Source organism: Heterodontus francisci, chromosome 19 (genome assembly GCF_036365525.1).
Source record: "Heterodontus francisci isolate sHetFra1 chromosome 19, sHetFra1.hap1, whole genome shotgun sequence".
Classification (NCBI taxonomy): Eukaryota; Metazoa; Chordata; class Chondrichthyes; order Heterodontiformes; family Heterodontidae; genus Heterodontus; species Heterodontus francisci.
This window is the reverse complement of record NC_090389.1, coordinates 72,476,584-72,491,337: the sequence shown is the minus strand read 5'-3', so window position 1 is coordinate 72,491,337 and position 14,754 is coordinate 72,476,584. Positions and strand designations below refer to the sequence as shown.

Below are 14,754 nucleotides of genomic sequence, written 5' to 3'. Positions count from 1 at the left end.
TAATTGTAGAAACATTCATTAACTGATTGTCAAGCAGATTGAGGGCAGAGTAATTATAGAAACATTCATGAAGTCAATAACAAGTATATTTAGTTAGTTTTCACCATTAGTGAAGATCTATTTTAGTTTTTCTTAGTAACAATGTTGAACGTGCAGTGTTCACAACCTCCAACAGCCACAAAATGTGAAGAACTGAAATTCAGCAGTGCTATCTGCGAACATTCCTGGAGTCCACAAAATGTCAAGAACTGAAATTCAGTAGTGGTATCTGTGAACATTCCTGGAGTGAGGTATTCTTGAAATAATCCTTGTACATTTCTGGAATTGTGCAGTTACATGCTTTGCCCTTTGCCCAGTAGATAACAGTATAAAAATAAACTGGACTGGTCTAACACCATGAACTGTCTGACAAAACTGTTATCAGAAAGTATGTGCAGTCCTATTGAAAACAATGTTATCTTGCTTGAGAACATGAATTGTGTCTGATAGTGATGACTGTCTAGGTCTTTTTTTTATCTCCTTCATTGAAACCTGATTGGACCAGAGAAAAAATTCAGAATGACGACACCAAATTTGAATTTGGGATGCTTCAGCTCTGTCAGATAGGTAAGGAGGAGCTGACATTTCGAAGTGAACAGCATCCCAAAGAGACACATCACTGTAGAGTGTTGCTGAATAAAAGTGAATTGCAGTGCTACATAGCAACCGAGAATAAAGCAGAAACTTTTGTGCTTGGGGTATAAAGAACTAACTCTCTTGACACATCAGTAAGGTTGATTTCCACTGCTTGTTGTATAAAAAAAAATTCAGCAAGATTTCCTCTCCTTGCTATTCCAAACAAATTCATAAAGGCATTAAAAAATTTCACTGGAAGTATCAAATCAGAGGAAATATTCAAAAATTTGCTTATGATGCGACACAACACTGACCAGAAGATCTCATCTGCACAAGTGTGCATAGGTGTGTAAGTATTGACATAGTTTACCAGTGAAAACACCAACATGCTGGGGTCTCAGAAATATTAACATGCCAGCTGTGCACGGTGAAAACGTGAGCCTATAAAGGGTGATCCTTAGCAAAGATCCATGCTCACATTTAGCATGGGTCAGAGATCAAGCAACACTGACGTCCCAATTCTCCAAACTGCACTTCCTCTCTACTGGAACAATGTGATCACAAAATCTCCTCTAATAGGTGTACAGAGCAGAGCAGGAGCAATTCTAAACCAATAATTCCATCTTCATGTACAAGCTTTGCTTATTTGGAGGGTCTGAAATAAATGTTTACATTAATCCAAGCACTATCCTTCAAAAGTCCGTGCTCTAATTTCCCTGTGATGATTTTGAACTGAAATTTTTTATCTACACCTGATTTGGCTTCAAATTCTTGTTCACAGGTCGCTATTAAGTCTGTCCGAAAGGATAAGGTTCAAGAGGAACTGGATCGGATCCACATCATGCGAGAAATGGAGATCATGTCGACTCTTAACCACCCTAATATCATACGCATTTATGAAGGTGAGTGTCACCATAACTTATGAAGGTGATGAAAGTGCCACACATGTGCTCAAAGGCAACATATTATACACAATGGGTATTATTCAACCTATAGTCTGAAATATTACCACCCAGGCTGTGAAAGGGATCATTATTCCCTGAGTATGAGCATCTGTCAGTGGGCCTGAAAGAAATAACAGTGTAAATTTTAACTATTGGCTGGTATGCAAAACAGATGGTGGCAGGTCGACTGCTTGTTATAGACCTCAGAACAGAAAATCACAGGCAAAGTGAATGATGGGCAGCTATTCTGCCCACTGCCCATCTTCCACACCATCAAGAGTTAAAATTAGCCTCATAGTGTTAGCACATGTCTGCAGGACTGAGAGATATTACTGTCAACATGTGGGCTGCGCCACATCATTACTCTCTACCTATGAGACTGAAAGATGCAATGTTACCCTCTACCTAGGAACTAGGGAGATACAGTATTACTCTATACCTGTGGGTGTAGAGATAAAGGGCTGAACTTTATGCCGCCCCAGCGGGTTGGATGGTGGCGTGGGGGCGGATGAGGGTGGTGTAAAATTCAGCGCGAGGCTCTGGGAGGCATTCCCGCCCCGTTCTCACCTCTGGTCAAATTTACGGCGGTCAGGCCACTTAACGGCCACTTAAGGGCCCTCGCCCGTATCCACGGATATTTTACCCGTGGCAGGTGGGTGTGCTGGGGACGTGAAAGGCCGCCCAGCGATAGCTGCCGGCCTTTCTGCGCGCCAGGTGGGGCCATGGCAGTGGGGCACAGTGTGCCCGATTGAGGGCCACCCCCGGGACCCAAGATGCCCCCTCCCTCCCCCCAAACGACCACCCTAGCCTCAACAGGGAACTTACCTTCCCTCCTGGCTCCATATCGTTGGCTGGGCTGCAGTTCCAGCAGTGGCCACCGCTCTCAGTGCCACTGCTGGGACTAAGTGCTGCTGGCCCGCTGATTGGGCGGCAGCTCACTGAGGCAGGATCTCCTCCCTCAAGCAGTGGAAGTCCCACCTCGGGACAATTAAAGCCCGGGGACCCGTAAAATGCGTGACGGATCCCCGGACTAGGCGGAAGCGGGTTCGCCACCAACTTTTATGTCGGTGGCGAATTCCCGTTCACCTAAGGTAAAATCCAGCCCATAGTATTTCTCTATACTAATGGGATGGAGAGCTATAACATTATTTCTACTTGTGAGGTAGATAAATAATTCTTACTGTATGGCATGGAGAGATACTGTGTAACTCTCGACCTATGGGAATTAGAACATGTTGATTTTCTTCTTGAAGAAATAATTTCTTGGTTCACAGTTATGAGCTTAAATCCTTTTGTTGTGCTTATTGCGCATGCCTGTAGAAATGAACACAAAGCTCAAATTCAAGATCTAGCCCACGGCTTTTCTTCCTATGATTAGTAATAATAGGTGATAAATTAGGTAATATGTTCCAAATTTAGTGATCATTTTGTGCGTTTTTTTCTGCAGTGTTTGAAAATAAGGATAAGATTATCATTGTAATGGACTACTGCAGTAATGGTGAACTGTATGATTATGTGAACGAACATCATAGGCTGTCTGAGCATGAAGCACGCAAAGCTTTCAGGCAAATCGTCTCAGCAATTCACTACTGTCATAAGGTAAAAAAAAATTAACCCTATCTTTGGTAGGAACTTTCTGGGTGTCGTGCCCGCACATATCACTTACCAATGCCACCATATTAATAAATCATTACATATTAATAATATTGCTGCCACGAAGGATTGATGAGAGCTGGGGGTGATGGAAACTGACTGTATATAAATTCTAAATTGCTATAGGATTACTCAGTAGCAATAGTTCCCTCCCCTCTCATCTCCAGAACAGAGGCATCTACACAGTGTTCCACATAATAGCATCCCACCTATACATACAAGCACACCTTGGTCTTTATGTACAGCCATAAATACAGACACTGCAATCTGGGCAACAATTAACACACCCACATCAAATTCTGCAGTCACCATAAACAGCAATGGGTGTAGTGTTCAACACAACAATGTAATTACACCCATAGCAATACATACAGCTATCAGATCCTTCAGCAGCAGTGTGTACAGCCGTAAACAGCACACAGCAATGCATACAACCATAAACACACACACAGAGCAGTATAAATTGTCAATACACACTGCAATTGTATAATAAATGCACATAGTAATATGTAGAATTATAAACACATACACACAGCACTGTAAATTGTAAATACAGCAACAGAAATAAACAAGATTTCCAATCAGAATGTGAAAATGTCAGTAACATTAGTGTTGATCAAAGGTTTGAAGCTGCAACTGCTCTAAATGTCAGTGATACGAATACTGATCAGACTCTTGAAACTGCAAAAACTCTGATCAAACAGCAGTGACGGCACCATTTATTTACTATGCTCCTGTGCTCAAACTATTTTTACTACAATACATTGACACTGCGGTGCCAGTTTTCTGAATACCTGCTGCTGGTATTATTAATGATAATGAAAAAAAAACTTGCATTTAGATGGTGCTTTACCATCCTCAGGACCTTGCAAAGCATTTCACAGCAAGGAAGCACTTGTGAAGTTATGCAACTAAATCTATGTAAGCTAATTGTGGGCACTGTGTCTGTGACCTTCCAATACGTGCAGCCAATAGTTGAAGCTTCTTGACAGCGGTGAACATTCATAAAATTGTCCCTATATTTGTGCTTGCCATTTGTTTCTCTGCAGTGCTCTTCCAAATGTTTTATAACAGATACCTACATAGATACATAGAGGTGTTCAACTGCATTAGAAAATAAAGTTTCACAGATTGACTAACGTTGGATTTACATTAAAAATCATTGTTCCACATGGAAGAGCTTTATTGGATAACAAATTTGTCTCAAAGAAGTCAGGTATTGGTTTAACAAAATTACTGTGATCACTGAAGCTCTTTATTTCACTTTTAAAAAGTGTTGTTTTCAGACCAATATCCTGAATTTAAATAGACAATATGGAAATAAATATGATTTAAGATTATTAAACTCTGATCTATATGACCATTCCTCAGAAAAAATCTCAGAAATTTTACTAAAATGAATTTCTGATTTTGTACAATTTACACAAAGGACTGTGCCCACCACTTTTGGTTTGAGGGTGTTCTGTCACATTTTGCGCTTCCTTATATCCTTAAGGTTCTGTTTCTTTTTTTGGATACAAAAACAGGTCAGGTTCTTGGAGGGGTGTCTGATCCTGGGGGGCAGGTTGACGAATCTGGAGGGGGGCGGGAAGCGGATAAGCTTCCGGAAGCACTCCAGCTCCTCCTGAAGCACAAGCAGTGCTGGAAAGGCACATACCTGTTCCACGCAAGTTTCCGCCTCCTTTCAGCTGCTGGGTTTTCCAAGGCCCAGTAAACGCGGCCGGCCAGGGTTAAACCTGGAAGGCAGATAAAATCTGAGACATGCAACCTCATTATAATATTTAAATGACCAGCCCAATTCCTGAGAGTGGGTTGGTTGCCCAGCCCCTTCCTTTCTGTTAAAATTGGAAGGGCCGGCTTTGAGGTGAGTTGTGTTCGGGTTTGAGATCTTGAGAATATTTATGTCCAACGCAACCCAAACCAACTCATTTCTATTCATTGACTCGGACGTTTGTCTTTTTCCACACAGAAAGGAATTGTGCACCGTGACTTGAAACTAGAGAACATTCTCCTGGATGAGGACTTTAATGTGAAGGTTGGATTTTTTTCCCTTTTTGTGTTGTTGATTGAAAACCCTTCAAAACACATTTTTGTACATGTATTGGATTGTGACTTGCCAGTATTCATTACAGAGAATTATTGACTTTTACTCTCAGAGGTGAAGACACCTATGACACTGTACAAATCTCTTATTATAGAGGAGACTTTATTCCTGTGTCCAGGCTGATTTTGAATCCAAGTGAAAGGACAATGTTGCAGCACATTGCAGAAAGAGCAATAAGTAGATTAATTCATTCCTGTTGCCTAAAGTAATTTGAAATTCTAAGTTTTGAATGGCAATATTCTAATCAGGGACCCTAGCAAGTTAATATCTATCTAGCATTAACTAACTCTCACTGAACCAGCTTCCTGAGAAATAATCATGGATACTACCATGTCATTGAAGCCATACAGCACCATTGCAAATACACTCTCCATGAGTTCAGTTTCAACGTTAAATAAAGACAAAGCCACAAGAGGAGGAGAGCTGTGAGGTCACAGTGACTTCATATAGCCATAACTGTCAGCAGTAAAAAAATCTAATGGGTTAAATACACGGTCACAGACTCTTCACAAACCACAGAAAATTAAATTGTGCATTGATCAATAATAAGTAAATGCTTCCCTAGTGTAGTCACTGCATCTGGCAAATCTAGTTTTCACTCTCACTGTTAAATATATACCAGCTAATTGCTATCTAAATGTTCCAAAATCTTGTATGGTTTCAGCAGCAAAGAATTGGATGATTTTGGCTTCTTTCATTGTTGATATTTTTTGGTCTATAGTTGTTTATCAAACCACTTTGAATCTGTTCACTGAAATTAATTCTTTGCTTCAGTTCTTTGAGATAATTAAAACATTTGTAGGTAATTTTGGCAGGATCTTTTTAGAGGAGGTTATAGCATTTAATCATTGAGCTATTGCCTCTTATATGTTTATCCTATTTATACGAATAGGTTGATCAAATTATTACTGACTTTCTGGCTACCATTTGCTGCCTCCTCCGTGAGTGCATTCAGTTCCCTTTCTGTAAGATGTGGGGCTGGCATTTATAGAGCCCTCATGTCGGGATCTGTGGCGGGTGGGGGGCATGAATATTGCCCCGGATGAGGCCCGCCACGGACCTCAACGCTGGCAGGGCCCGGCTCGATATTGCCAGCGGCAGCGAGGCCACGTGGCGGCCCCCCTCCCCCCACCACTTGGAGATGGGACCGCCATTTAAATATTTTAAAAAATTAACTTACCTGAATAAATGAGTCTCCCATCACCTCCTGAAGTCCCGCCGCGATCTTCACCCTGGTGGCAGGCACTCCCGCGCCTTCGGATCCTTGTCCGGGGAAATTCGGTGCATCACTGGTGGGGAGGGGGGAGGAGGTAAGTTTATTAGTGTGGAGGGAGGGGGCACGGGGTCAAATTAGTGTCATGAGTGTAGGGGATGGTGGGAAGGGTTATAGTTTAAAGTTTGTGCAGTTTGGCAGGGGGAAGGTCAGATTATGAAGATAAGTGTTTTGCAGGGGGAAAGGGCTAATAATTAATTTAATTGATATTGGGGATGGGAGGGGGCAGAAGAATTGTATTTATTTATTTTAATTCAATGTCACTTTAAATATTTAAATGTCTCGGTAGGGCTGACAGCCGTTTAAAAATGGTGTCAGCGCCTGCGCACAGACAGCTGCTGCCATTGCTAGGAATGGAGAATCCGCCCCCTCCACGTGTTCAGGGTGTGGCCCGCACCGTCTATTTAAATGAGCCGCCGCGCCTGTAATCGCGGCAGCTCTTTGGCATGCGGGCAGCCATTTCTCTCGCCTGCCGCCGATGGCTTATAAAATTCAGCCCATGGTTTCATTGTTTAATATTTCAATCCAATTTTCCAACCAGATTACTAGTGGAGATCTTTTAGGAATCTCTATGGAGGGGAGGGAGAGACCAGGATATAACTTGCAAATCGCAGTGAAAGTCAAATACAATGAATGATACTATTATATGATTATATATTTTAAATGCGGATGGCAGAAAAAAATTTCCACTGACATAAAATTTCTATCATAAAAAAAGATGGATAATTCGCAAAAGAACACCAAGTGAATTTAATACTCAAAACTGGGTGAAAATCTACACAAACTGGAAGATTAATCCTTAATATTTTGAGGGCAGTCCAAAGGATGCAAACAATAATTGTTGGAAAATATAAGCATATGTTATACACAATATTGGTATTTTACCTTGAAGAATAAACATTTTATTTAAATTGTAAATGGTGGGAGAATGTTTAATGTATTTCTGCATAGAAGGTATTTGGAAGAGGATTCAATTCAAATTTGGCCAATATTTAATCTCTAATTTTCTTCAATGAGTTTAACTGATTGAAACATGTACAAAAAATTGTAAGTTAGCTTCTAGACTTCTCTAAATAATTTGAAAATAGCTAAGTACACACTGCCTTATTTGGCAAGAACTTTGGGACTAAAATAAGTAAGTGGAATTCAAAGAATGCCAATCTTGCAAATATCCTTTCTCCTATTAAAATTCACAATGTGCACCTCATCAATAAGAATGTTTCTAACTTTACTTACACAACAGTCTCATTCACTTATACAAAAACATTTAAGTGTCCCTGTGATACCCAGATGAGAGATGAGTAAAACATTTTTATAAACTGGCCCTCAAATTCCATGCCATTTTGAATGTTACTTGGATGTTAGACAAATCCTAACTCACTGGTGCAAATACTGTACAGCATTGTTCATGAGTCTTAAATAGAAGTGATGGAACGTTGCTGGAAATATTGCAGACTTTTTCATTATGTACTGCACCTCAGGTTTATACAGCTGCATTTTCACTAAAGCTCTGTAGAAACCTGATGCAGTTTGATCAGCGTGACAGTCGGCTTCATAATCATGGAACCTCGAATTCAAGGTACACACTGCAAAATATATTAAAATTTGGTCATAGTATAGAATCTTTCTTTGGACAGTCAATAAGATATCAAACAACCCCTTCTCTGTGAACCTCAAATGTGAATGAGCAGTTGAGCAGCACAGGCCCATCACATAATCTTATTTCCTCATTTCTTGTGGGTAATTTTTCAGCTTGCTGACTTTGGCTTGTCGAATTTGTATCACAAAGATGGGCTGCTGGAGACATACTGTGGAAGCCCTCTTTATGCCTCACCTGAAATAGTGAATGGATTGCCATACAAGGGACCTGAGGTAAGAAAGATGACTGGGCTGTCAATTAGGTACGAATAATCAGCTATTTAACAAGCTTTTTTCACAACCCAAAGATGCTACAAAACACAACACTACACAACTCCAGAAAACAGTTCTAATTATGACTGAATGCAGTCTCAGAACAGAATATATCCATATATTTCTACTGGACCCACTTTTTGTGGGTAAGTGTGGTAAGTCAAGTCTCCTGGCTTTTTATTGTCTGTTCCCATTACACTTCCCTGGGTTAGGGGGATTTAATATTTTGGCTTGGCACTGGGATTTTTTTTTACAGTACAGCAGGGCACCTGTCTCAGATGGGGAGAGGGGGTTTACTGTGCAACCACAGCATAAGTCAGCTAAAAAGTTGACAGTATTGAAAAATGGCAGGCGATTTAAACTTTAACACTTATTTAATTAAAAACTGAATCCATTAATGTTGTTTAGTTAACATGAAGGAACACATGTCAGATTCTCGCTGAAGTGAAATTAACTGGTAGTATTTTAGACAATCTTCTGTTTACTCTGTTCATTTGATTGATTATCACATATTTTGTTGTGTGTTAGGTTGATTGCTGGGCCTTGGGAGTTCTGCTATACACACTGGTGTATGGAACAATGCCATTTGATAGTAGGAGTTACAAAACTTTAACACAGCAGATCAGTCGTGGAGAATACAGGAAACCTCCCCAGACTTCTGGTATGAATTATAGAGATTTCAGTAAATCGACGGGCCGGATCTTCAAAGGGCTGCGGTGCGGACGCGATTTGAAAATTGCAGTGTTGAAGATCATCTCTCGGACCCGTTGCCTCTGGGGACAATCTGCAATTTGCAATGCAGGGGGTGGGGTGGGGGAGGAGAGGTGAGGGAACGGGGAAGCCGCTGCCCTCCAATTAGGGGCCCATTAAGCTCATAGAGGAACATATTAAAGGCCCGGGTGGGGAGTCACTGGTCCACACTGTAATTTTCAATTACAATTCCGGTGAGTCCGACCAGTCTGGTGCACGATTGTGCACAGCTGTCGGGCTCACAGCGGACAGGGGGCAAACTTTTTATTGTTGCACAATGAAATGTTTTTGGGCCCATGGGGATCTTGCAATTGGTCAAACACAGGACATTTTTTTAAAAATTCTGGTAGCGCTGCCTCACTTCTTTATCCTGCTGCCCTCCACAAAGCTTGCTGCTTTCATCTGCAAAGCAGTGGCAGGCCTGATCACGGCTGCCGCCTGCCTTTGCCCCTCACGCTATGCAGGCAGTTCCTGCAAGATGCTCGGCATCACTAACTGGGCTCTGAGCTCACCCCCTGCCCAATTGGAGCATTAACATTTGAAGATCGTGCTGCGTTAGCGATGCAGTTCAGGTGCGGGCTCAGGACCTTGAAATCATTCAGGCGTCAGATTCCCGACTCCGTTGTGAAAATTCAGCCCCGCATTTCTCAAAGTATCTGCAGATTTCTGCATTGTAAACTGGAACCCTTGAGTTCAAATCTTAACTGGGCAAATGAAATTAAAAAAAATATATATATCAAGCTCTGGAGTGATAATGAACTTGCATTTATATAACAATATAGGATATTTATGGGATATAGGATATCCCAAAACACTTCACAACCAATGCATTACTTTTGAAGTGTAACCACATTTTGTTATGTAGTCAACATAACAACAGCCAATTTGCATACAGCAAGGTTCCACAAACAGCAAATTAAATAAATGGCCAACTAATCTGCTTATGATGGTATTGGTTGAGAGAGGAATGTCAGCTTAGACACCATGAGAATGCCACTCTTTTTGAAGAACATCATGGGATTTTTAACTTCAATCTCATTTGCCAGTTGAAACCTTGGTTTCACATCCTTTACTGTATTAAAGTGTCAATTTAGATTATGTGCTCAAGGCCTGGATTGGGTTTGAACTCAGAATCCTCTATCTCAAATGTATCTGCTGAGCCAAGCTGACATTTAACTGTTTTGTGCAAGAACAAATACACCAGATCTACAGATCAGTTGTTTTAATCACAGCTGATGTTACTATTTGTTTTCTGTATAACTAGGGCCAAGTTCACTTAGGGAGTAGAATTACATGCAAATGTTTTTGCTGGCAGTTAAATTGATTATAGCCTATGGTTTGTGAATTTTATAGTAGATTAGTTACAATATACTGACGTTGGAGGGGAAAAGAAAGCGATAGGGAGAAAGAAAAAGACTTAAGAAATGTGATATAATAAAACACTGAACAATTAAAATAAACATCATTGTGCTTGCCTTCCCTTAAAGCTCTTGTCCCTATTGTCATAGAATCATAAGAGTGTTTACAGGACAGAAGGAGGTCATTCTAGTCTGCTTAGATTTTCCTAAATAGACAATGGAAGAATTGGGAGAAAATATGCGATTCATTCTGATACAAGGAATGCTTTTACTGATGGATACCGATGGCTACTTTTTTTTTCATTTTCCTAGTTAAAAATGTAAGAACTGGAAAATCTTTTGTTGATTCATTATAAAATGATGGCATGTTTTCACCAATAGATGCCTGTGGCCTCATTGACTGGATGTTATCAGTGAACTCAGAGAAACGTGCAACAATTGAAGACATTGCAAACCATTGGTGGATCAACTGGGGTTATGATACACCAATTTGTGACTGTAATTCTGATAAGGACTGTCACTCACCACTACTGGCCCGTTATATTGACTGGCAAAATAGGGCAGGGTATGCAAATCAAGGGATGAAAGAAACTGAAAATGTAGAAGGAGTGGAGAATTCGGGACATGAGATTCCTACCCATATATCAGAGGACAGGCAAAAGGCTTGTTTAAAGAAGTCAAAGAAAGGAAATGATATGACACAACCACAACAAGATGTGAGACTGCAGAAAACAACTTCCAAAGACACAAAGAGAAAACCAAAGGGAATTCTAAAAACCAGGAGCAGCTTTGACAATGATCTTCTTTCATCTGCAGTCATGGATATGCAATCACATTGGACTGAAACCAACACAACCATTACAAAACCTGGAAACACCTTTCACAAAGTGCACACACTGCAAACTACAGTCTTCATTAGCACACCAAAGAAAGGGATCCTAAAGAACTCTTACCAAAGAGAGTCTGGCTATTCTTCTTCTCCAGAACGCAGTGAATCTATAGGCAAGGATACAGCTGCCATTTCCTCCAAAATATGTGGCCAACTGTCAGAAATGCCATCATCAGGAGAGGTTATATACCGGAAAAAGGGAATTCTAAAACGCAATGGAAAGTTTTCCATTAGTCTAGATCTGCCTGATGATTGTTCTTCACTAAAACTTTCTGCTTCTTTGAAGGACCTGATCTTATCCAATGGGAAACATCAGAGAAGTGTGAGCCGCCCCTCTAGTGTAATTAGTGATGACAGTATACTTTCTAGTGACTCATTTGACATTCTAGATCTCACAGCAGAGGGCAAAAAGAGATTCTTCACTCAAAGTAAACATGGTAGCATTTATAGGTCAGCTTCAGAGGAAGACTTGTTGGAGCTTAATAAGACAGAAGTAGAATCACAAACTGCCAGAAGGAATGGAAACTCTGGAAAAGATAATATAGGGAGAATTTTCTCAATAATGGAACTTGAAGATACACAAGATGTTTATAAGGCCCAAGAGATCTGTAATAATGTAAAGGAAAAATGAATGGGATGTGGATATAACTCTCCATAAACTGTAGCCAAAAATTATTTCTACTGAACCAACTTATGGAAGATGTCATCCATGAGGTTCAAAGTAATGTATTGTCACTATGCCTTGAGAATAAGGGGATTTGCTACCAGAAACCTGTTTATATTCGTGACAAGGTTAAAATGTTAAATAGTTCTGTGAGTCATTTACATGCATATTTTTCTAAAATTGGATTCACAATGCTGGCTGTTATTATTCACTGAATGGAAGGGAGGGGTTGGTTCGTAAATTTTGAGAATCAGACCAAATCAGCGATTTTCCAAAACCATAGCAAAGTGCTGAGTATACAATTGTATTACATAAGCTGGCTCATAATTTACATATATGTGCCTGAGTCAGTGCTACAGCAGAGAATCCGAGATACAAATGATCAGACTGAGAAATTGGCAAGGATTACCTGCACATAAAATATAGCCGTCTTGTAACAGTGGAACAAGAAACTCTATTATTGGGCTTCAAAATAGGACTATTAGGCCTGGATATGATTTAGCAATGTAGCATGGAGCCTGACTGCATTCTAACAACTGGCCAGGTATGACAGGTAACAAAGCAGAAGGAGGCAACTATTAATCCATTATTCTCACTTCAATACTGGGTCATATAATGGACTCATTTTCAAGAGTAAACTGGGGCATTACCTCCATGATAATAACCTAGTAAGCAGGAGCAAACATAGATTCAGAATGGGAAGAGCCTACCAACAAACTCCTTGATTTTTTTTTTAGCAAAGTAACATTCCAAGCGGACTGTAGAAAGCCCTATAATTTGGTGCATCTAGGCTTCTAAAAAGATTTGATAAAGTTGTACTTGAAGCACTGCGAGTCAAAGTCAAAGCAGTGATGATTGAGAATTTGGGAATAGATAAAATATTGGCTGAAGGCTAGAAAGTACTGGATTATTTGTTAAAGGCAGGGGAGGGGTGGGAAGTGTGTGGAGTGGGATACTTCGGGGATCAGTGCTGGGACGCCTCCTGTTTCTCATTTGCATTAATCATCTGCACTCAGAAACTCAAAGAGAAATTGGTATCTTTTGAAAGTTTGACCAAACTAGGAGAAACAACTGATTCTCATAATTCAGCTAATGAATTGGGCAAAATATGTAAGTGGGCAGACACTATAGTTTATGAAATTTAATATGCACAAATGTAAAGCACTACTCACAAGTTCCTCACATATGCCATGGAAAAAAGTGAACGCAGAAAATGAATACAAAACATACCACTTTCACCCGTGCTTACCTGTAAAGCTATGGTGTGTACCAATAAATTGTGGAGCTTGAAATTTTAAATAGACCTGTGAAAAATTATTAAAATACAATATTTTGTAGGCTATACAGTAAAGAGATGGAAGGTGTCATCAATAGTGCTATCAAGCGGCACTTACTTAGCAATAACCTGCTCAGTGATGCTCAGTTTGGGTTCTGCCAGGGCCATTCAGCTCCTGACCTCATTACAGCCTTGGTCCAAACATGGACAAAAGAGCTGAACTCCAGCGGTGAGGTGAATGACTGCCCTTGACATCAAGGCAGCATTTGACTGAGTATGGAGCCTTAGCAAAACTGGAGGCAATGGGAATCAGGGAAAACTCTCCGCAGGCTGCAGTCATATCTAGCACAAAGGAAGATGGTTATGGTTGTTGGAGGTCAATCATCTCATCTCCAGGACATCACTGCAGGAGTTCCTCAGGGTAGTGTCCTAGGCCCAACCATCTTCAGCTGTTTCATCAATGACCTTCCTTCAATAATAAAGTCAGAAGTGGGGATGTTTGCTGATGATTGCACAATGTTCAGCACCATTCGCGACTCCTCAGATACTGAAGCAGTCTGTGTCGAAATGCAGCAAGACCTGGACAGTATCCAAACTTGGACTAATAAGTGGCAAATAGCATTCACGCCACAAAAATGCCAGGCAATGACCATCTCCAACAAGAGAGAATCTAACCATCTCCCCTTGGCATTCAATGGCATTACGATCACGGAATCCCCCACTATCAACATCCTGGAGGTTATCACTGACCAGAAACTGAACTGGAGTAGCCATATAAATACTGTGGCTGCAACAGCAGGTCAGAGGCTAGGAATCCTGTGGCGAGTAACTCACATCCCCAAAGCCTGTCCACCATCTACAAGGCAAAAATCAGGAGCGTGATGGAATACCCTCCACTTGCCTGGATGGGTGCAGTTCCAACAACACTCAAGAAGCTCGAAAGCATCCAGGACAAAGCAGCCCGCTTGATTGGCACCCCATCCACAAACATTCACTCCTTCCACCACTGACGCACAGTGGCAGCAGTGTGTACCATCTACAAGATGCACCGCAGCAATTCACCAGGCTTCTTCAACAGCACTTTCCAAACCTGCGCCCTCTACCACCTAGGACAAGGGCAGCCGATGCATGGGAACACCACCACCTGCAAGTTCCCCTCCAAGTCACACACCATCCTGACTTGGAACTATATCGCTGTTCCTTCACTGTCGCTGGGTCAAAATCCTGGAGCTCCCTTCCTAACAGCACTGTTGGTGTACCTACCCCAACACGGACTGCAGCAGTTCAAGAAGGCAGCTCACCACCTTCATCGCCCTT

General features: G+C 41.0%; 1 protein-coding gene across 1 annotated transcript in view; it reads left to right on the top strand.

Moving 5' to 3' along the window:
• Positions 1-13,460, top strand: part of LOC137380180 (NUAK family SNF1-like kinase 1) — a 33,120-nt gene extending 19,660 nt beyond the window's left edge. The window contains exons 2-7 of the mRNA XM_068051944.1: positions 1,397-1,517; positions 3,007-3,158; positions 5,182-5,247; positions 8,342-8,461; positions 9,029-9,161; positions 10,990-13,460. Coding sequence (XP_067908045.1) covers positions 1,397-1,517; positions 3,007-3,158; positions 5,182-5,247; positions 8,342-8,461; positions 9,029-9,161; positions 10,990-12,128 — 1,731 coding nt within the window. The 3' untranslated portion in view covers positions 12,129-13,460. The remainder of the gene's footprint in view (positions 1-1,396; positions 1,518-3,006; positions 3,159-5,181; positions 5,248-8,341; positions 8,462-9,028; positions 9,162-10,989) is intronic.
• The last annotated feature ends 1,294 nt before the right edge of the window (positions 13,461-14,754 follow it).